Source organism: Pectinophora gossypiella, chromosome 11 (assembly GCF_024362695.1).
Source record: "Pectinophora gossypiella chromosome 11, ilPecGoss1.1, whole genome shotgun sequence".
Taxonomy (NCBI): Eukaryota; Metazoa; Arthropoda; class Insecta; order Lepidoptera; family Gelechiidae; genus Pectinophora; species Pectinophora gossypiella.
The window spans coordinates 6030901-6055068 of NC_065414.1; the positions used below are offsets into that span (position 1 = coordinate 6030901).

Here is a 24168-nt window from a genome sequence, read left to right on the forward strand (position 1 = left end):
TGGTTTTATTCTTTACCTTAATACTAGTTATAAGATAACAAATGGGAAGAAATTGAAAAACAAATGTATTACTTATGCAGTTTATTCGAACTAACATTTGCATTATACATCAACGTTCCCAGAAACAAGTCGAGAAGAAACCAAATAAGTAGGTGAGAGGAACGAATCAACTCCATAATAAATCATAAAATCTAAGCTAGCTATTATAACACTGAAGATCAGAACTTAGACATAATTGCACCGACTTTACCGACACGAAAATGCTTAAAAAATAACCTAAACTCGATAACAATAATTTGTAAATTAAAAATATCTCTTAATAATATATTAATTTTGAAGTCTCAAATAAATATATAAAATCTTTCAGCCGCTTCAAACGTAATATCATACTTCGCCTTTAACTAATACTAACAAATAATCCTAAATGTAAGTCATACGACGCGATCTCACTATCATAACGTAAAACAAATTCAATGCCGACGCTTGGTCAGTTCACTTTAAAGTAATACCTTACAAACCTATAAGGAATAATTTCATTGAAAGGAATATAGTCATCTGTATAAAATAATTATAAAATAGTGATTTGAAAATATAGAAAACAAGAAAAAGGTAAAAGTGTAAAAAAATATATCGGGAATATTAAATTAGAATTCGTTGAAAGTGCCGTTGACGATGAAGCTTTTTACCTCGGTGGAGTTGTTCCTGGTGTCGAAGTCTGAGACCTCTTCCACCAGGATGTCCTCCGTCTTGACGGGGACCGGCGGGAACACGTCAAGTAATTCGCCGATCTTGCGCCCCGTCGACATGAGGGTGTTGCTCAGGAATCCGTTATCATCGATAGCCATGTCGTTTTGGTCAAGTTTAGAGTCTATCTTGTAGAAGTTCTCATAGTTCTCTTCCTTGACGATGGGGGGGAGGTAGTCCCTCCCGTCCTCGTAGTCGAACTCCGCCTTTTTGCGCTTCTTTAGGTTGGGGGGCCAGTCCTCGTCGATGGGCAGGTCGATGTACCCGCCGGGCAGGGCCTTGTTGACATCGAGGCTCTTGACCACCTGGTAGTCGTGGTCAGAGTGTGGCCGGTTGAATGTGATCAGCTCGTCCATGTTGAACTCGCCGTCGTCTATCACGGCTTCGTCCACCGTCATTTCTGGAGCAAACAGAAATAAATATTAGTATTTATTTTTCATCATTGCATTAAAGTCGTAAAGCCTGAACGTCCTTTTAAAATCCGAACCACATTGTTTAATTGTGTCTAGAAATGTCGGCCTTATAAGGTTAATCAGCGAAAATACTAATTTAATGTAATTACTATGAGACACTTGTATTGTTTTTAAAAGAAGCGCAGTCTAGCATGTTCTGTGCCAAATGTCACTATAAAAAATGTACACCTATAACAAATATCTTGATACCATATTCCTTTCACTCGTAGTTGAAAGACTGTAGCGCTAATTTATAACGTTGCTCTTGGTGCACTTTCACTGCACGCATGCCGCATGTATCTTGACATTATTCGAGATCAATATCAAGTTTATAATTTAGTCGTCTAATAATGGCTTTCAATTAGAAATGTAGGCACGTTAAGCCACTGGTGCCGGTTACTACTTACTGTCAGGGGCCTTTGGCGGCTCAGTGATAACCCTGACACCGGTATCGTGTGGGTTATGAGGTGGATTACCGACCTCACCGACCCACACGATAGAAGATCAGAAATGTGAAAACGTGTACGACGACGTACGAAAATCCCCAAACAATAGTAAGTACCTATAGTTATTCATACACTATTTTCGTATTATGCGACACAAAATATTGCGTTACGCATACGCTCCGACCTAATTGGCAAGAGTTCACCTATTATTGGGTGTTGAGAAATTAGAACCATTCAAAAAGTAGAAACCGGTTATAACTCGAATGAAAGTTCTAATCTAGAGCAGAGTTGTATGTGTTGCTGAAATAACATGTTTATAAAACAAAGCTACTTATAATAGTAACAATGTAATCGAGTCTAGATTTTTCAAATTATTTTCCTCGTAAGGCAAGAAATTGTGTCGATTCCAGGTAGGTATTTATTCTGCATACTTGTTTTATAATACGATAGGTAGGTACATAATTCCGAGAAATGGACTCAAAAAAATGCATTTAACGGTCTGTTTTGCGCAAGTACTGCAAAAATTCATGCAAGACTGCATAAATGTCGCTGGCATACAAGAGAAAGTTGAATTTCCAAGTGATCATTTTGTCACCGTGATCCGGTCTTGACACTATGCAATATCATTGGATCTTGATCCGTCACGAAAGCTACTGACAAAAAACCGCCTTTATATAACACTTTAGTGAAGTGGAACCTGGTTTTGAATACAATCGACATGTTACGTAAGTAAATCTGCTCTTTAGAAGTCGGTCGGATTTATTCATAATTGGCTTTGGCTTTTAGCGGCCGTCAATCAGTCTAATGAAAAGAGAAAGGATTCGCGTTATTAAATATTGTATTTAAAATTTGACTAGTCACATAGTTAGTCAGTTAGTTCAAGGTTAGCCCAGCTGACGTCATCCCGCCCTGTAGTGATTAAGTAACAAAGAGTACGACGTTTGACCTCTTTTATTGATGACGTCACAGGACAGTATTTCTATACAAAGTCCAAAGACAACTTTCGTTTTGACGTTACGAAAAAGTACCTATCTTATTTGACTAGATTGCATATTAGGAATATTCTATGGTCCAAATTTCCAGACACAATACGTTCATTTTATTGATAAGTAAAATAATGGTCTTGAATTAGCATTTGAATATCAAAAAGTTTGCATACTGATTAGATTAGCTTACAATGGTGCCTATTCTGGCGCACACAAACTTAACCTAATTTTAGTTTGACAACTCTTCAATTGTTGCCGGCCTTCACTAACAATAGGTACAAGAAAGAGATGGAGGATGAATGGATGGTTTTAGTTCTGTCCAATAAAGTTAAAATACATACTGGTCGTTGTTATATCTATGCAGGTAGCTGTACTTAATCATGGTCAAGATATTTGCTACCTATCGTATTCGCTAACCATACACTATAACGAGTTTGTCTACAGTCATTATTGACACATTAATTAAAATATTTGTAATTGCATCATTAAGTATAATATCATAACACTTGTTATTATATTTTGAAATATGCCGAAATTATCCATTACTCTGAAAGAGTTTCAATACCTATTCTCAGGAAGGCTGCAGGTTTGTTTTTAAGGATTATAGCCTACTCAAATAATTACATCAGTAAGTTTTTTCTTCATATTTAAGCCGTTATAAATACCTTTAAAATGGTTAATATTGAATGGCAACATGCCAATTTAGATTGAATCATATGTATAAAATATTTTTTTTATTTCGGCCCACACAAGTCCATTGGACGTACATTGACCAAATTAGTGATTTCCTTAGAAATTATTTAACATGATCTACTCTAAATGTGCGTGCGTTATGAAACGATTGATGAATGTGGAGGAAGCAAGAGAAGTATGTCAGGATCTAAGCAAATGGAATTCCATAGTCTAATATACTACATCTCCCTGACATAAACCACTTGACTCAAAAGATTTACCCCACGCGTGTAATGTATATATACCCAAAACGTAAGATGATTCCGTGCTTCGGAGGGCATGTTAAGCCGTTAGTCTCGGCTTCTCTAAAACACCTCCCGTAACCCGCGGCGAAGCAGCGTGGTGGAGTATGCTCCATAGCTCCTTCGGTTGATTGAGGCTCCCTTCAATCAAATCATGCTAGCCCTCCGCCTGTGCCCAGCAGTGGGATGTATATAGGCTGTTCATGTTATGTGTATACTAACTGGTGGTGGCTGAGAGAAGCGCGCGCGTAAGCGCGGGTGGGCCGCCGGCGTGCGTGGTCTTACGCAGCTCGTCGCGCACGGAGGGCAGCGCCACCAGCGCCACGGACAGCAGCAGCACCAGCAGGCACGTCGCCGGCTGCGCAGACTTGCCGCCAGACCCGCTCGACACGCCAGTTAGCACGCTCTAGAATGAACAAAAAAAATATGATTTTATTATTTAAAAAAATATTTTCGATAAAAGAAAATGCATTGAGCGATTTCACCACGGTCTCCTCTAAGGGTAAAATGATAATTGTTTTAATTTTACAGTAAGTATATTTTTTATTTTATTTATTTATTCTTATTTTTAATTCCAAAAACAACACCCCAATCCCCAAATCCCCAACAATCTCCAATCCTCCAAATATCCCCAATAATTAATTATTCCCAACTGGGATATAATCGTGAGCGTATGTGCTATTTTAATTTTCTGATTTATTTTATCGTTTATTACCTAATTTATTTTTATATGAAGTAGGTAAAGAATAAACAAAAGTGGCAAACACGTTTATCATTTTTCCGTATTTTTAAGATAGGTAATCGTAATCAATGACGGTATCTTTTAACGTCTAACGAAACTTATATGAATTATAATATACCATTTTAAATAATAAAAAAGCTAGCTAGTCGGTACATACCTAACGCTACGAAACCGCAAAATATTTCTAAGCGGAACATGATGACTCAACCTCGGGAAAATCGATCGGATATAGACCATTATATAAAACATTGCAAAGTTAATTAAAACGTAAAGCGTTACAAAACTACAAGAGCCTTTAAAAAGTTTACTTTCGCTATAATTATTGTGATAAAAACTTTGCTTACTTTGCTAAAAAAAGAGGGAGGAAATGTATAAACCTGATAAAATTCTACTTCATAAGTTTCATTCCGGGTAAAAACTGAGACTATAAAGGAGAATGACCACGAATGGTACCAAGATTTCTCATGCATCAAATTCAAAATACTACCAAAATAATTTTCGCTATTTTAAACATAATTTCGCCAAAGGATTCGGAATTTCGAATAGGGTATTTAATTTCTTAACTTAAAAGTAGTTCTTGTTTGAAACAAATTATAGGTTAGGATTTTCATGTCCACTTCATGTCCACTACGGAAAAATAAGTTTGACTTTGATGCAACCATGACGCAACATGGTACGGGGGTCCATACTTCGATGAACATTCTCCTTTATACCTGGATTGAACTATCGCGTACAACTCTACTGTGCGCAACTGTGTAGACTCGGCTGGTTATCTTATTAATTGCTGCGATAGATATTACGAGCCTGATTGTATACAGGTGATAGTGACACCGTACAGAGTACTGAAGGGGACAATTCAGCTCATGATTTTAAGTTAATATCAAGAGGAATTTTCCGTCGCAAAATTCATGTTTTTTAAATTATTTTCTGGTCTGTACCATCCCTAAAAGTTTTCGTTACAGTGTCACTAGCACCCTCTGTATGAAAAAGTAATTATGTATATTTACCTGCAACCGCTTCAGTTGCGCTGTGAGGGTCTGGTTTTGCGACTGCAGTATCTTTATCCTCCGTATTAGAGTCTGGTTTTCCACTGTGCACTGTTTGACCCTACAACGACAGAATATACACTTTATTTAGAAGAACTTTTCTTCACATTAATCTTACGAATTTGCATATAACTGGGTAGGTACTTTAATAGTGTTATGTTAGTTGAACAATTCGGATTATTTTTGAGACAATCACAACAGATTGTATAAAGGAATAATAAGAGGTCAGATCTATTTATTTAAAACCAATACAAAGTTCTTTCCTCTCTATATCAAAATAAATACAGATATAAATTGGAAATAACATTACTTTTTAAATAAACATTTAGTTATCAGGAATCTAATTAAGGACCCTGAGCGTAGGAGGAACTTGTTGTTTGAAATCCGCTTCCATTATTAATTTAATTCGTTTATACAGAGTCAAAGTACACACAGCCTGTTGTGAACAAAAATAGACAAACACTTGAAAGTAAATTGTCTCTTGAAGGCCGAAGATAATGAAGCCTGCTATTCGTACGTTCCCACTGATTCTATTACATCAACGGAAATACATAGCTACTAAAAAGGAAACTGGGACGTCATAGAAAAACGTGACAAAATCTCGCACTTATTATTACATTTTTCTGTACTAAAATTCATAAATAGAAGAAAAAAAAACTTTTTTGACAAATTAAACTATAGATCACATTAAATGTCAAATGATAGTGCGACAGGGTTCTAAAGTGGGTACATGATATTGTTCATGACTGTACAGCACAAATCTACTCACTACCGAACACTCATATAAAAACTCAACATCTCTATAAACACATACCAAAAGTAAACCGTGATGCAAATAAGAAAACGCGAATCATAATTTAATCAATTGCATCATAAAATATCTTAAAAGTTCACATTTTAAGCTTAGAACACAGATATAAATGTCTGAACAAGCTCAGAACTCACCTATCCTCAAGTCCGTCAACATATTCCTTCTTCCTCTTCCTGGAATCTTGCGCAGAGATCTTATTCCTGATCTTTCTTCGGATCCTCTTGAGTTCCCTCTCCTCGTGTTTCGTGAGAGGGTAGCTGGTTGGGAGGGATATTCCCTCCTTTGCTAGCAACCGCCTCTCCTCTGCTGTGAGAACGAGACGGGGATAGCCGTTCCTTCCGTCGTTGACTTGAACGTCTTTGTGGTCGTCGTCGTCATCGCTACGTTCGCTCCCTGAATCGTCTGTAAGGGATATTAGAATTAGATTTATTTGGGAGGTTGATATTCGTCTAATTATATTTATATCATGTAATCGTGGCCTGCATATCAACGAATGTCATTAACCCATCGTCTTGGAGGCATCAAGGCATGTTAAGCGTTTGGTGTCTGGCCTGTGCCCAGAAATAGGGCGTATACACATTAGGCTTCTTCTTAAAACATCATAACGGCAATACAGTAAAATAAACTCCAGCATTGAGATTTAGTAACGAATAGATACCCATTTTATTTTGAGCAAAAGCAATGAACTTGCTCGAATATCGTACATTGCGTTAGTTTATTGCATCGTATATTCGTATATAGTGTATTCAAAACTGCTGGGACACTAAAATTGAGGTTAAAGACCCGCTGCCACTACAAGTCACGTCACAGATATTTGCTACGCAAACATTTTGTCAAGTAGGCGTTCGTGTGTCAGTCATTGACAACCACTGTATTGTTTACGGTCGTTGAAGACTAATACTCATTTTAACGGCCTCTGTGGTCCAGTGGTTGATCGTTGGAGACATGTCACAAAAATCACTTTGTGATCTCTAGTTTGGTTACGACATTACAGGCTGATCACCTGATTGTCCGAAAGTAAGATGATCCGTGCTTCTGAAGGCACCTTAAGCCATAAGTGCCGGTTACTACTTACTGATGTAAGTATGTAGTCGAATTTGAGCTTGGAACTTGATTTACATCACCCTTAAGCCGTCAAGGACTAAGGGAGAGCGAGCGAACTGTTTCGCTTACACGCATAGAATACGGTATTGTCCGGATTGTAATAATCGATATAAAAAAATACTAGTTTCGTTGTCCAAAACCCATAGTCCGGCCCACAGATATCATTTTCTGGTCTTAGGTCCGGCCACATGGTGAATATTTGATGAAACATTCGTACGACAAACGTGATTCGAGTGGTAATGCTTGTTTGTCTGAATACATTATCGTGAACAGGTTATCTGTTCGTGGGACATTCGTAAAATAACGCATTATGTAACCGGTTATCTCTATGCTAAATTGCCGATGTTTGTCGCTACGAGTCGTTATATTTTATATTGCAGACGGAACGAATAAGCCACAAGGCAATAGAATAAAGGTTGAATACTTCTCTAGGTGAATTGGAAAAAAATAACATGCATAAGTTCAGACACTTAAGGGATTGGATTGTATCCTCTTTAATAGACTAATTATCCTTCTAATATTAAAAACGCGAAAGTTCGTCAGGATGTGTGGATGTTTGTTACTCTTTCACGCAAAAACTGCTGAATAGATTTTGATTAAACTTCATAGTGGTATAATTTACAAATAAATATAATACGTAAGATGTAATTTACAAATATATCAACACAGACAAACGAAGTCGCTGGCGACTGCTAGAATAGCATATATTCGATAGATCGCCACCTTTCACCATACAGTGCACCACGTCCATCTTAGGACTTGAAATCAAAAGTGGATGCACGTTGTCTTCATATTATTTATAGCTCTGACGACCACACTAGGGACCACAGGCGTGAATTCATGTATTAATAAAGTATGACTGTTTAAAAGACACTTCTATAAGTATATGATAAACTGAAGCGAAACAAAATATTCGTCCGTACAAACTTTTAAACATATCCATCAATGTCCTCAGTACTACCTTTAGCATACGTTGTAACTTGTAAGGCCATTGGCCTCATAGCGTGTAATAATACTAATAATAACGCCACCAAATCTCGCCAAACGCAAGAAAGGATAAGTCAATGACCCCTGTTCTATGGCTATTGACTATCGTCTGACCAATTGCGACCAATAGTTTCAATCAACGAAAGTTTTGCTCGTACATAACTGTTTAATAGCCATAATGTGTATGCTTTCTGATGCCGTCCAATTGAGTACATCGAATATTCGGTGACTATCTATCTGCTATCATGTCAACGCAATATCCTTTTTGTGACAATCAGAAACGGATGGAGTTTGATGACCGTTTTGCTTATCTTTGCGTAATATAAGAGACATTGAGAAGAGAGTGCTCCTACAACAAAATTGTATTAACCGACGTCAAAAAGTAGAAGGTTTTGCATTCTTCTTTTATCGTGTGGGTTGTGAGGTGGATTACCAACCTTATCAATCCTGGTGTCAGGGTTATTATTAAGCCGCCATAGGCCACGAGATGACTCATGTAACGACTACGTACTTATATCAATAAGTAGTAACCGGAACCAACTGTTTAACGTGCCTTCCGAAGCACGAATCATCTTACTTTTGGCCAATCAGGTGATCAGCCTGTAATGTCCTAACCAAATTAAGGATCACCGGGATTCGAACCCGGGACCTCCGGATCGTGAGCACAACGCTCAACAACTGGAGCACGGAGGCCGGAAGGTTTTGATAAATATTCTACTGTAAAACTAAAAACTTTGTAATGGTTGTGATTCTGACAAACTCACTAAACTCTGTCTCTACTTGTCTAGTATACCTGTTTCACCGCGCTCTTGCTCAACAGAGCTGAACAATAAAAACGATTAAAAGAAATACCGTCATTTACGCAGTAGAAATGGTACCTCTTTTAAGCCAGAGCGGTTATAAGCCAATTTCGAAACTTTCTTTGTATTTTACATAACGCTGTAAAATGTTACATAACATGTGAGATAATTAGCTTAATACCAGCCTTGTTTGAAACATACAATTTCGTAAAAGAGTTCTATTGTTTATTCATACAAAATTTATCTAACGAGCAAACTTTGTTAACAGATCATCTGATAAGTTTACTACGTTACTTGAGGCACATGTGTTATTTTCTAGATTCTAAAAGTAAAATGCGTGAAGCACTTTCGCCTAAATATTTAATTATGATAAAAACTACTACATGTCCTATGGAAACAAAACTTTATCATTGTGCAAATACACGAGAAAACGTGACTTATTTGTGAGTGTTTACGGATAATTATTGAAAGTCATGTGTGGTGCTTATGGGTCGTTATTATATAAAATACACGTTATGTCGGTGACACCGCCCCGCAGTGGAGCAGCGTGGTGGAGTATGCTCCATACCCCCTCCGGTTGATTGAGGGGAGGACTGTACCCAGCAGTGGGACATATATAGGCTATTTATGTTATGTATGTATGTCGGTGACAATTGTTTCAAAATCTATTTTTTTTATATATATTTATTTTTTATTTTTAGTACTTTATTTTAAAGATTAACGTATACTTTACAGCTTAAGGCTGGGTATTATATAGAGGTATATAGTATGTTATTTTACACCATAAACATCGATTCCTTTTCCTCAATAAAACCACGTCTAAAGCGCGTCTAATTTGCGATAATTCCAGATTACAACTTAACAGGAAGCATACTCCACCAAGCGACAAGACTACAGGATAAATATTAATTAAACCAAAGAGCGACTCACCGCAGTGGTTGTTGTCGTAATCATAGTCCTTCACTTCGGCCTTCAAGTCCTGCAGTTTGCTCTGCGAGAGAAGATTCGCCGCGGCCAACTTTATATTGGAAGCGTTCTTCAGATCCGCTGCATTGATAATCTTAATAGACTTCAAGTCTTTCATGTCTTTTATGGTGACAGGAAGGAGGATGGATCGAGGATTCCCCGCCATGGGGGCAACCCTGATGACCTTCCTCTGAGGAGCGACGGTTTCCACCGGCTTGCAGTAGACTCTGGGTTGCGGGTTGATAACTTGGATGTTGGCGACTTTCAAGGGTTTCTGTGGTTGCGCCTTGACGACTAGCTGTGGCTTCTGAACGGTTGCTGTGGGCAGTTTCACAGTCGGTCGCTGCAGCTTCGGCTGGACGGCCACTTGTGGAGTCTGTGACAGACGGCGTTTTCTGCCGGTTTTTCCTGGGGAATAAGTGTCTATTATATATTTTATTATATAATTTGTCATATATCTGGATGGATGGGTCTAGTCTTTGGTATGTCAGGATCATAGTAAGTGGAAATAGGCGTGACCATTATGTATATGTGTACGAATGTATCGTTACACAAGGGTTGTTGTGGTTGAACAACAAATAAAAATCCGTAAGAGAGAAGATTCGTCTCAGTGTTGGTGTCCGCAAATAACTAAAGTATATTAAGTTCTAATTATTATTAAATAAAATCTAATAGTTTACTTCCTAAAAAAGTAATGATGTTTGTTATAAAAGGAAACTTTATAAAAGAAAAAGGCAGTTATAGTTTTTATTGCGTATAATAGTGATAAATAGAAGCCTATTAGGTAAGTGTTTTGATGGATGCGTCAATTGTCATGCAAATTATGTAGGTATGTATGTAAATAATTGATACAGTTTAGAATTGTAGAATAGAAACTGTGTCGGGCAGACATCGGGAGGAAAAACAGTATTCAGATTCAATTTAAATTATGCTAAAGTAATATCGATTTAAATAATAGATAGAGAGAACAAGGACTGAGTTTTAGAAAGTTCCTAAAGTGTCATCTAATATGTCTAATACCACATTCTGTTATGATTTTCTTCAATCAAACCAAGAGTTCCTGGAAATGATTTCATTCCAAGTATTCCTTATTCTATGTTCCAAGTAAAAATTGTGATTACAATTTCTTCTATTATACTACTAGCGTGTCTATTGTCTATTGCGACGTTTTCTTTAGCAAAAATCACACTCGGATGTGTTTTTCTATTCAGGCGTTTACGATTTTTTCACTAAGGCAACGAAATAAACTTTTTCCACAGACGTCATAACGTAGAAAACATTCCAAGGTCGAGTTATTTGAGCAGCTTCTTTTAACAATTGTTTCAATTTAAATTATAGCATTATTAAGTAAACATAACAGCCACGTATCTCACCTATTTTCATTAAGTTGATGCATTATTTGAACAGTTGTATAAAGTTGTATGAATCACACACTTAGTTGAATATTTGAAGGTCTTATAGATTATAATCAAATTATAGTTAAATTATCTACTACTTTATTTTACAAGGGAAGACATTATTATTTTTTTAGTACTAATCTCCAGTACTGAAACGTGTTAGATAATTTATTTTTTCAAGATAACAATTATAGATAATCTAATGGGTAGCCAAATCAATTGCTTATTTCCAGATTTAAAATTATATACTTAGCAAAGATATTGAACTTGAAAATATACTGCGAAGTTATGTCCCTGTGTTTGTGTGAAGATTTCACATAGTCACTGCGCTGCGCAATAAGTGATATAGAGTAGGTATATTTTTCTTCGCTGTTGATAATGTTATGACAACATACCTACTAAAAATATACCTTACAGTTAGATATAGTTTTTGGCGTGTACTGATATGTTTTTGTATCTATATTTATTAATCTTATGATATGTATACCTCATAATTATATACTGATATATTAAAATAATTTAATAAATATGTACCTACATAAACCCACACATGCCTACCTACCTAACAAAACCAATTTATGGTGACGGCAGATTACCTAAGTTTGTGAAAAATACTCGTTAACTATTTGCTGGTGAGTGCAGATGGTCTGGTTGAGGACTCTGCCCTCCCCGAAATACAGGCAGGCGAGATTTTATACAGGTATGTATAAACTCTCACACCAGGCTTGATAAGCTCGGTCATTCACCAAACGCACACGAGATGATGGGATGCTAAGTCTCAATTGAATCAACTCAACAGGGCTATGGAATGTAGTATTGGTGATAAATCTGGGCAGAACGTTCTGTATGACTTGCAAAGCATGTCAAAGGGGTCGGAGGAGCCATAGTCCTGCATGCCCACCTCCTGTGCCGGGCTGGTGGGTTGTTCTGGGCACGGAGACTCGTCACGGATCACGAGTGGCGTTAGTTGCTTCAACTCACCAGGACTGTGGAATGTAGTGTCGTTGATGAAGCCAGGGACGACGTTTTGTTCGAAGTCTAGCATGTCGAAGGTCTGGTCGGAGGAGTCATTGTCCTGGATGACCACGTCCTGGGCCGGGCTGGTGGGCTGCTGCGGGCTCAGTGACTCGTCGCATGAGTTCTGGATCAGGAATGGCGATAGTTGCTGCTCGAAGTCGCTGCGGAGAATATGGTCACATTAATGTCTACTTCGATAGGGAACCAAAGTTGGGTGGGGGTTTTGTTTGAGGGCGTTTGGCGGCTCAATTTTTAAACTGACCCCAGGGATGATGAGGTTGGTAATCCACCTCACAACCCACACGATAGAAGAAGGTACGTTTTGGAACATAAGGTCAAAAGAGCGAAATGACAAGTGGGTTGCAAACAAAAGAGCAATTGCCATTGCTCTTTTGACCTTACGCCCCAAAACGGAGGGAATCCTTCAAAGAACACCGTAGCCCTAGCGGTGAAACTAATAAAAAAAATCTAGATTTATCAGACCCAAAGCAATACCGCTAAAATCGTATGTATATGTATATTCAGAATTATATCAATTATATCTTTCCTTGGTCAATACACAACTTGATTATCACATTATCAGTGCATCAAGCTTTTCAACTTACAGTTTGGTGCGCGCGCACCTTTCTCGTACCTAGTTAGTATGTATAAATAGACATCACTTAGCATCTTAACATTCACAGAGTGGAGAATTCGTTTAGCGGAAATGAGACAAATATATATTTTGCTCCAAAACACAAACCGGTTTTAAAGCTAAACCTTTCGGTTCGTATAGATTTGCGACTTTAGAACATCATTTAAGCTCATTGACCCTAGAAATGGCCACGAAAACAGGAGGAAGTCATATAATGTTCATACCTTATAAGGAGACGACCTCTAGTATAATGGTTAATTACCTACTCGGATAATAAGTAGTGTTCAGAATTCAATACTTAGGGTCTGGTGTCATAATTTGCAGATAAATGTCTGAATATGTATACTTCGTAAAAAAACCATAAACAAAATCCAGCACTTTGCCGCTCAGCACAACAACCACCATAAATCGAATAATATAATCGTACCGAACCGTATATCAGTAGGGCTTCGACCAATAGCCGTACGACTTTTATCTGCGTAGATAGCATTCGCTGTGTCTATTGGTCGAAACCCTCGATTTAAATGCTAATATAATATAATTAGCAGGATATAGATGTTGTAACACTGCTTTATACCATATTGTGACTCTGTACGTACCTATCCTAAGCGAATAAATGATTTCTGGTTTCTGAAATCACGACAGACGCGGTGCGGTTACTGTGCCGCGGGGACAAGGCCCTTTTTCATAAACGTGACAATTGTAAATTACAACGACAATTCAGTGTAAATTGCTGCGTGTGTGATTGACTACAAATATTTTGCAGAATCATATTAGTTTCGCAACGAACGCCAAATTGTCATACTTTACAATTTATTGTCAGGCTTATAAAATAGGACTCTGGCCCAAGCGGGAAAGCGATTCCGCTTGTTTGCTTCAAACTATTGAACAGTTGTTTTTTCCCGAGCTTTCTTTTAGACCATCGTGATAGGTGGTGAGTCGTAATTGATGTCGTCATCTATAATGGATATAGGAATTATCGACACGACTAACTTATGTATGTACCTATGCTATGCTATATCTACCCACCCGTGAATAAGAGAAGGTAAACCTGACAGTGGAACGTATAATTTATAACTTGTTCATACCATATGTGCACTGGGTAAGGTTAACAAAAGGGCAGTTCTTAACATTGTAAGGAATATTGCAGATGTATTGATTGTCGATAAATTCATACACACATACCTATCTATAACTTAACATTATCGTGTTGTGAGGCACGTGGTGACCCCAATAGTGATAGTATATTATTTAAAAAGGTGATAACGTCCTACAAGTGTTCTTGCAAGTGATAGCAATTAAAAAGTGGGCAATGTTGCAATCTTACGTTACGTAAGAATATTTTTGTTAAAAACAACGAAAAGTACGTACTTTGTAATAAGGTGACCTTTCGACTGTAATTATGATTTATTTTTTAATGTCGACGTATTTACAAACCGGTAATACTCTGTCATGATAGTAGGAATTGGGTCATGTACTAGGTTCGTGTACATGGAATTCTGATTACTAAATAAAGACAGATCTAAAACTAACGAAAACATCCTTTTTTGTATTTACATTATTTAAAAAATTAAATTCAGAAAACTAAATAATAAGTCCGACATTTTATCACGTTTTTCTATGACATCCCAGTGTGCTTGTTCATATAAATCTCATAAAATTTCGTTTTTTGACACAAAGTAACTAATTTGACTAATTGGAAACTAGCCTAATATACAAAAGTACCTGTAAATTATCATCTTAGCGATGTCAGGACGAATATTGGGGCGATAAATTATTGTGCCTCAGTAGAACGTGCTGATTTGCATAGCGAAGGTCACAGGTTGAATCCTAGAGGGGTCCGTATACATCTGTGTTTGTTCTTGGAATAATTTCTAGTAGGCTACGTGATACGTCCCACCTTTACCACCAAAATTCAAATTCAAAAATATCTTTATTCAGTAGGTAACATAGTTACACTTTGAATCGTCAATTTTTACATAACGAACGTCTCATCCGCCTAAAACTACTGCAGCTTCTCACAACCTGTATAGCCGGGGAAAAGAAGCTGCAAGAAAAACCTCGGCACAGGGCCCTAGACGTTCTTTTTAAAAAAAATAAAAATAAACATAAAATATTGATATACAATTGAGTAATTTAGCTGCCTAATATCAGTTCTCAGACAGTTAATCCCATGCATTCATATCTTCTAAATAATCACTAACTTTATAATATCACCTGTGCCTTTATGGCGCTACAATTTTAAACAGGGATATACAACTACTACTTAACCACTAGGGGCTATAATCTAGAGGTTCGAGTTCGATTTTCGATGGGGCTATTGTCGAAATCACTTTCTGAGAATCATTTGTTAGGTAAAGACATTGCAGACTTGAATAACCTTATTATCCGTAAATACTGTTTTTTTGCGGTAAAAAAATCGCTTTCACCAACCCGCAGTGAAGCAGCGTGGTGGAGTACGCTCCATGCCGCCTCCGGTTGATTGAGAGGAGGCCTGTGCGCAGCAGAGAGCCGTATCTACATAATATAGGTTGTTTATCTTATGTTAAATACCTACTTAAATTTCATGAGAACACAAAAGCACAATTTTACGGAACTCATTGAAATGTTACTTAAGAGGCCTCATAGGTTGTTAGGCTTAGAAGCCAATAGCCGTCACACATGTGGCAATAACATTCTGCTTAGCAGGGAAATAACTGGTGACGTCACAGTGGCAATAAGCTATTTACCACGCACGATAATACAGGCGACTGTAGACAAATATGTATAAGTGTTATCTATACGTTAGATAATGTACTCGACGACAATTTAGGTTGATTGAACGAACACGCTGTGGCTGTGAGTGAATCACGTCACTGAGATGCACATGCAGTGTTTTGTAAGTGCATAGTTTTTTTTAATCAAATGGGTTTGCTCTTGACACCATTCTGGTTAGGTTAAGAAAGTGTCGACGATGTAACGAGCTTACCCAGAAGGTTGGAGTTGGAGTTGGAAGATTGAAGGTGTTTTTGTTCTTTTATCGAAGGGCGTATGACTACATATGAACAAAGACTGGTTTATTACAGAATGAAGGTCAGTATAAAAACTAAAACGATAACGTTACTTCTTTACACATCACCCTAGCGTTATCCCGTTTTCCACAGGGTCCACTTACCCTGAAGATTAGACAGGGCCGGTTTTTTATAGAAGCGACCTGCCTGCCTGACATTCCAATCCGAGAAGGGAAAACCAGCTCAATACAGGTTACGTCACATATCTCCGAAATGCATTTTGCAGGACAGTGGGTTCCCTGCCGTTGTTTTTCTTCACCGTTGAGCACGTGATAATCACGTTGCTTCTTTGCACGAAAAAATATAAAGGAGCTACCTATGTCAAAAATACTTGATATAACTTTAGCATAGGAAACCCCTAGCAACCTTGACGCCAGAGCTGATGAAGTCGGTCATTGATCTCACAAACTACAAAAGAGAAGAACTTAGAAAAAATGCAGCAATATTTAAAACGTGCAGACCTTTGTGAGCCCTGGTTTGGTTAGAACATTGCAGACTGATCATCTGACTGTCCGAAAGTAAGATGTTGACGTTAGTCCCGGTTATTACTTACTGCTGTAAGTACAAAATCATATGAGACATTACCGAAATTAACTTACCTATTACAAAACCATGTTGCCAAATAAAATTAAAGTTAGCAAATGAACGGGATAAATTAAACTATTACTGCATTGAACATCACCAGTCACGATTTTATTTATTCCCATCATTCATATCACGCACAGATTGACGCGCACTGAGTTCGTAATTAGAAAAGACCGTTACACGAAATGGATTGGCCACTAGCCGTTTTATTTGCATGGAGTAGCTACGTCAATTTATTTTGACCGTGTGATGGATGTCTATTAAATTAGAAGAAATAAAATATAAAAAGTGAAAACCTATTATTCGAATTTTAAAATATGATGCAAGCGATTTATAGCGCCCATCCGATAAGTAAAATATTAAACAACGTAAGTACCTACAATAGATAGGTATAATGTAACTAAATCAAATCTGACCTAATTCAGAGTATTGCATGTTTGACCCATCGATCGTTTCTGTGTACACAGCAATTTAATTGGTCTGTTTAAAATTTGACATGGTAAGTTAATAAGCGATAATTTTAAATGCTATATTGGTTTGTAAGTGACTATCTTCTTTTATCGTGTGGTGTGTTGAGGTCAACCAACCCCGTCAACCCTGGTGTCAGGGTTATTACTGAGCCGCCAAAGACCCTTGTCATGTTACGACTACGTACTTACATCAGTAAGTTACCGGGACCAACGTCTTAACGTGTATCTTACTATCGTACAATCAGGTGATCAGCATGTAGTGTCCTAACCAAACTACGAAAAAAAGAAATAATTTTTTGTGATATCTTAACACCGGGATTCAAATCCGGGACAACTCCGGATCGTGAGCCAAACGACTGGACCACGAAAGCCGGTATATGACTATAAGTACGTAAGGTAAGGTTTAGGGCTCACGCATTATAATAAAGAAATTGAAATTGCAGTGCGTTAGTGATATTCACGCTCCACCTTCTGCGTTTTGTCACGCATTGCTTATTTAGCTATGGAGTGACGTCACTTGTGAATACAGTTGCATTGCATATCTATTTCACATTGTACCTTCAAGTTCAACTTGAAGGTTAAACTGAAAGGTCGACTTATGAAGTATGGAGTCTTATTAGCCAATGTAGGTTATTTCATGTCAGATATGCCAATGATTGTCTATGATATCGGCACAGCCTAGGTATTTAGTTATTTTGGGTCGCCTTAACTATTTGTTTAAGTAAAGACCCCATTCTGGGATGCAGACGCGATGCTATGTTATATTATATTTTTGAGGCCCTGTCTATAAAAAGAGCCTCCCATGCTGTCGAACATGTAACGGCATTGATTCTTGTATTTGTATACATATGTTTATTTAGGTATATCCGTGTTTATGTACTTTACTTGACTCGTGATATAGGGATATAACATGTATAACATGTTAACCCGTATAACATGATGTCATTATTTATCTCCAGAAATATACATCGAGATAAATTATTTTCGGAACAGGAAGAAAGTACCTTTTTTAAAATAAGAAATTCACCAGTCAGTAAGTAGGTAAGTATTAACTTACTGCCATAAAAAGACTTCCTTATCACTATAATGATTAAGAAAAAAGGTTTACAATCATTCAAAAGGTTGTTCATGGAAAAGTCTCGTCAACTTTAAAAAGTGGTTCGCATTCAAGAATGTATGAGTCACATTTCACAAGACCCAGGTAAAGTTGCGAACAGACATATCAGATAATAAGATAAATAACAGATAAAAGCCCTGCATTCCCAAAAGATATAATAAGTATTTTTGAATAAAGGCCACACGAATTCGGTTTTCAAAAGTGGTGACTCACTAATGCTAATAATCAAAATACAGTTAGACCAAAATAAAGAAAAAAACATAAAAATTATCGTCATCGCGAAAAGAAGTTCATGTTTTGTTATCTTAATGCCACATTACTGCCTTGGTTGATTGAAAACTTGTAATCTAGTATGTACTTTAGAAAGAAACATAGCATAGTAACTAAAATAGCACTAGTTTTGTGTATTATTATTATGTAGTTTATGTACTCATATGTGTATCTATCTTTGTATTTTATTTTTATATGTACAAGTATTCCCATGCTGCACTATCCTGCTATATTATAATAATATCTCATATACTTAAAGGTTGCCTGGAAGATTGCTACTTAGCAATAAGGCCGCCTATTGTGCTCTTTCTATTTCTCTTTTGTTTTGTATATCCTGTGTGTGTATTAAAGTATTTGTTATATTATGTCAGTTTTATATTCAAGTATTATTTATTACCGACAATCTGACACGTTATTTTTAAAGTTACTTTTAAAATCCAAACTACATTGTTTAACTATTGTGTCTGGAAATCTCCTTAAAAGGTTATAAAAGTGGACTGGGCGGGTTAAATTAAATATGATAGTTACAGTATAGTGACAGGTTATCCTATAACTAGACCATCAATGCAATACCATAAAACACTCACAATTCAGCCGGGTCACTGGAAAGTCCACTATCCGAGCAAGAGCTGCTCAGTCCCTCTGAAGGGCGGGGCGCGTTCTCCGGGCACAGGTCCAAGTCTGGCATGGACTCCTCCAGAAAGTTCAACGACCCTTGTTCCAGGGAGAAGATGTTCTCCAGGAGATCGTCAGACGCCGGCCAGGCGTCCGACTGCAAGAGAAAAGAACATTCAGTAAAAAAAAAACACACACAAAAACAACCCATACTTTGTCCCCCTGGTGGGCACAGACCTCTCCTCAATCAGCCGGAACTATAGACCTTTCTCATACATAAATACGTTCGCGCCCGTAATCCCACAAAGCCCATAATAATCAAAGACAACTTGCAGCCACTGATGAAGTTCTAAGATGGATATGATGAACCTTATGGTGTCAAGTCTAACTATACTATCATGGAAGCACCTAATTGCTCTGTTGGATTTTACAACTGAACATATTCAATGTTTGTTCTTCACTCCTAGTCCGGCGTAGAGAATATTAAACAAATCAGCCTACAAGTTGATGAACTCATCCATTGTTTCAATTAATTAATTTTGATAAATCTTTTGCATGCAACATAGGCCTTTCCAGAAAAGTATATGATATCATCCATCACACAAGTAATTAGGTATACACTCGTATCTACATAATTATCTTTCCTTATGCACTGCCAATAAGTTGATGCAATACATGGTATATCTTTGAAATAAACAAGTAAGTTTGTTAAGGCTTGTGGACGATAATAATTTTGTTTTTAGATGTAAGACACCATCAGCAGACTACAGATTTATAGACAAGAAAAAATAGAAAAGCTTAGAAGTATTACACAAATAAACCTAAAGGAAATTAGAAATCCCTATTTAAATAGGTATTATAATGCACAATATTGTAGTAATTGGCATAATGATAATCATGTAATTTGTAAATAATGGCTCTTTTGTTAATTGGTTATGCTTGATACCATAAATTTTAGAATGAATCCAAGTGACTAATTGGATGGGCAACCAACTACTTACATCCTTAATGTATTTAGCAGTAAAAAAATCATATTTAAAAGAATATTGTTAATTAAATTTATACTTTAAAGTAATTTGAAATGGTTTGAAATACATTATTCGAGGTTTATGCTGTTACTATCATTATTAAAACACATAATAATGGGTTCTCCAAATCAGGGATATGAGACTCCAGATATTTCAACACTGTTGCAAGTGCCATGATCATGGGATGACTGACTGAAATATTGGGAGTCCCATATCGCTGATTTTAATGCTGTAAGAACACAGTATTATGTGTTTTAATTATAGTTTGAAATGTTTCTTAGTCATAATTTCAAAACACAAATGATACATGTGCAAATTCAAGAAATAAAAGCATTATACTTTAAGACATTCACTCAAAAACATTAGGCATTCTTCTCTGTTCTACATGTAACATTAATGTTCTCCAATATAAATACATAATAAAGAATGTGGTTTCAAGCTGGATTTCCACAAGTGACTCACACTTTGTAATAAGGATAAAAGGATGTTACTTAATTTTGATGTTTCTGTCATCATCTTATGTCAATATTTTGCTTATGTACAGTTCCCGACTAAAAAATGGCCAATTTTCTTCCATAAAAGGGGGATTAAAAACTATAATTCGAAATGAATCAAAACTGTTGATGGAGCGCTATCATAATAAATATGTACAACAAACCAAGTTGCAATACTCTTTCATCATTCAATTTCATGGTTCCGACTAGACATAAAAGTAATTTCCACTTACTGTTAAAATGTCTTACATAAACAGCTTTCAAGAGATTCAGCCTGTCAATGCTGTAAGAAATAGTGATTCATTCAATCTGCCTTTTACTTTGAACTTACTTTCATTTCTATACTTTTACCGAAATACTCAGAGAAAGGTGCTACACTTTATGCAGTATGTTTCAGTGGCTAAGAGAATGTTTTTCATTCAAGTATTTGTACCTGCCTACTTATAAAACAACTTTTACTGTTAATAAGATTTATTAAGTTTGCCTCTTTCAAACTTATCTTTTTATCTTACAGTAGGTAGGGTCTGATTCTGTTATCTTGTAAAGATTATAATAAAGTAAATAGGAAATTCTACACACATTATTGTCTCCGGATAGGGGCACTATCTAGAGTACCGACAATAACAAAAAGATAACATTATAATATGTGCAGGAAAACTCAACCCAATTCCTTTAAATGATAAAGTATTAGTTAAAATATGAATTACCTCAAACAACGACATTAAGTCTAGTTTTTTATCCATTTTCAGTCCTTCACACTTGCATGGATGTTACAACATCAACACTTTATATTAAAACATTAGTGATTCACTTTCAACCTGATTGTCACTTTTATCACCGATGAAAGCAGCGGAGCACTTTTAAAACATTCACTGTTTATAACCTGTCCAGTTGAGGTAAGAATTTATGTGTCCACCGGTGGAAAATTAGATGGCATATGGCAGTGGCAGCGACCGCATGGTGCCTAGCTGGCAATATACTACGCGAGCCGCTTGTTTACCCGCTCCGACCCCGCGCGCGCACCGATTGTGTCAATAATAACCTCGTTAGGGAAAACTGGCGCACTAATTGATGAATTACTAATTAGATCAGGGAACGAACTAGGCGTAGGTAACACCGGGGCGGCCGAGCCACGTCCGTACCGAAAACGAAATGAACGGATAACGGTAAAAGTGGGAGCGTAGCCCACGAAAGCAGTACGACTAGTCCACTCGCCGGCCGTCGCTATTACTTCACCGTACGCTCGCCGCATCACCCGCTTTGATTCGCAAATTATATTACATCAAAATAATCGTAAACCTGCGGTATTGTCACTACGCCGCGACTTCTGATATCTTATCAGACAGAGATTACGCGGTACATTTACGGAGTTGTAACAAGTGGCAGTACTAACCAATAAGTTATCCTGCTGAAAGCTATCCATTTTATCCAGTTTCACGTTCGCAGCGTCAAGTTCCTGGTCATTTCTAGTGAGATAATCCAGGATCCTGTTCATATTGTCTTCATATTCATGAGTCATTTTGATTACACCAATCCCAAGCAGAGGTCATCCTAAATATTTTGAAAAACCTTTTGTTAACGAACGGTTGTATTTAATATACACTATAAGAACCGGGAAAAGTAAACATTTCACCACATTATTTCTAATTTACAAGCATTTTAGTTTACAAAATACAAAAAAATGACATTTCTCTACAACTTCCAACGTGGAAATAATGACGTCACAAAAGTAGGCCACTTTTCGATTTGTGATTGGTTAGAACAAATGATAAAACAGTTATGTCATGCGCCATCTATCAGCAATGTGTTGTACTACGGCGTAAAGTTATGTTACGTTCCGTTTCACATAACACGGGTTTGTTCGCGGGAAGTATAGTAGGTATTTAAAATTAAATTTTATCTTTTTTAAGTTAGAAAGTACAAGATAATTTATTTATGAACTTATTTATTTCCCGATTATCGATGAAGAATAAATGATCATATTTTCGTTTTAAAAAATACTGGCCGTGAATATACGAAAAAATGTATAATTAGAAACCATATACTAAATAAAAAAAGATATTAACTTAATTTTAATTATAAAATACGGCTTTCCGAATTGCTTTTTTTCATGTTTTCAAACCGGTTAGATCACGAAATTAGTAGCTATCAAAACTTTTTATACAAGAACAATATTTTAACATTTTGATATTTTTTTGGGATTCCTATTTTGATTTGAACTCATGCCATAATTCCTCTATCGATAGGGGACCCAAGCTAATAAGATTATTAAGGGTCTCACAAAAGAAAAATAACTATTTTATTCCACTATTTCTGTAGTAAGGGAAATATAAAAGTGGTTCAATTTTTCTCGAAAGCGTAATATGTGAGGGGTGGTACCCTTTGTGTCTTGTGATAATATGGTCCATTAGGGTGGTGTGATAAAAGGGAGTGGAGAGGTGCTCTGTAATGTACCTACAATACAGTGTGTTAGAAAAATGGAACGCTCACTGTACTCGCCCATTTGGGGAATGGAAAAACACTTTCGAAGGTTAATTAAGTTTTTAATAGCAAAATGCTGGCAGTTTACTTATATTATATTTCTAAAAGTAAAACCATTCCACATAATAATTATTGTTCTTATTTTGAGGCTTGCCTAAACATTTAACTGTAACATGTGATTGTTTATATAACATTGAAATACGTCTCACTACAAGCCTAAAGCCTCTGGTCATCCATCAAAAGTAACGCCGTATGCCGGACGCTGCCGCACTGTATTGTGTGTGGGTTAGTGGAGTAGAAAACTTTTTCTAAATTGACCCGATCCAGATAGAGAACGAAAAGAAAAAGGAAACCCATTCTCTTGTTCAACCAAAAATGTTTGTGTTGTGGTAAAGATAGCTTCGATAGCTCCAGTGGTGTACGTAAACATAGGTCGCGTTGGTTGTTTGAGCGAAAAGGGCGGTTATGCAAAAATATCCTACGGACAAGTAACAGAGGGAAGGTGGGAAAAACTTACAGATGCGCTGCAAAACGGAGATTTATATCCCCGGGGATACCGTTGCTCGACGAGGGCCCTCGGAGATGATGAATCAGATGGCTGCGTGCACTTTTATGATGATAATTGTATTTTGTTTGGTCGGCCGACACTCTCACGCACGGTTGTTGAAGCAAGAAGGAAGTAGTAAATGGTAGTCTAAAAATAGAATCACTTAGCTCTAACACAAAGCTCGGTGACGTGTGGGTAATGGGTAGGTACCTACTTAGTTCAACTTGCGATAGATGTACTTTTGACTATCTCAATAATAATTGGAATAAAGTCGTGAGCTTATCATCATCTCCCTAGCGCTACCCCGTGTCCACAGGGTCCGTTTCAGGTCCTTTTTTTTTCAGAAGCGACTGCCTGTCTGACCTTCCAATCCGCGAAGTGAAAACCAGCCCAATACAGGTTAGG

General features: G+C 36.9%; 1 protein-coding gene across 2 annotated transcripts; it reads right to left on the reverse strand.

Annotated features, from left to right (window-relative positions):
• Positions 1–66: 66 nt before the first annotated feature.
• On the reverse strand, positions 67–22452 carry LOC126370955 (uncharacterized). 2 transcript variants are annotated; one of them, XM_050016105.1, is made up of 8 exons: positions 22129–22452; positions 19186–19370; positions 12437–12633; positions 10023–10466; positions 6336–6603; positions 5352–5451; positions 3825–4008; positions 67–1144 (listed from the first exon to the last, which is right to left on the reverse strand). In XM_050016105.1, the coding sequence occupies exons 1-8, from the start codon at positions 22252–22254 to the stop codon at positions 645–647; spliced, it is 2004 nt and encodes a 667-aa protein (XP_049872062.1). In that variant the 5' UTR covers positions 22255–22452; the 3' UTR covers positions 67–644. The 2 variants fall into 2 exon arrangements, with proteins under 2 accessions (XP_049872062.1, XP_049872063.1); XM_050016106.1 differs by lacking the exon at positions 22129–22452 and adding an exon at positions 21443–21950.
• Positions 22453–24168: the final 1716 nt, after the last annotated feature.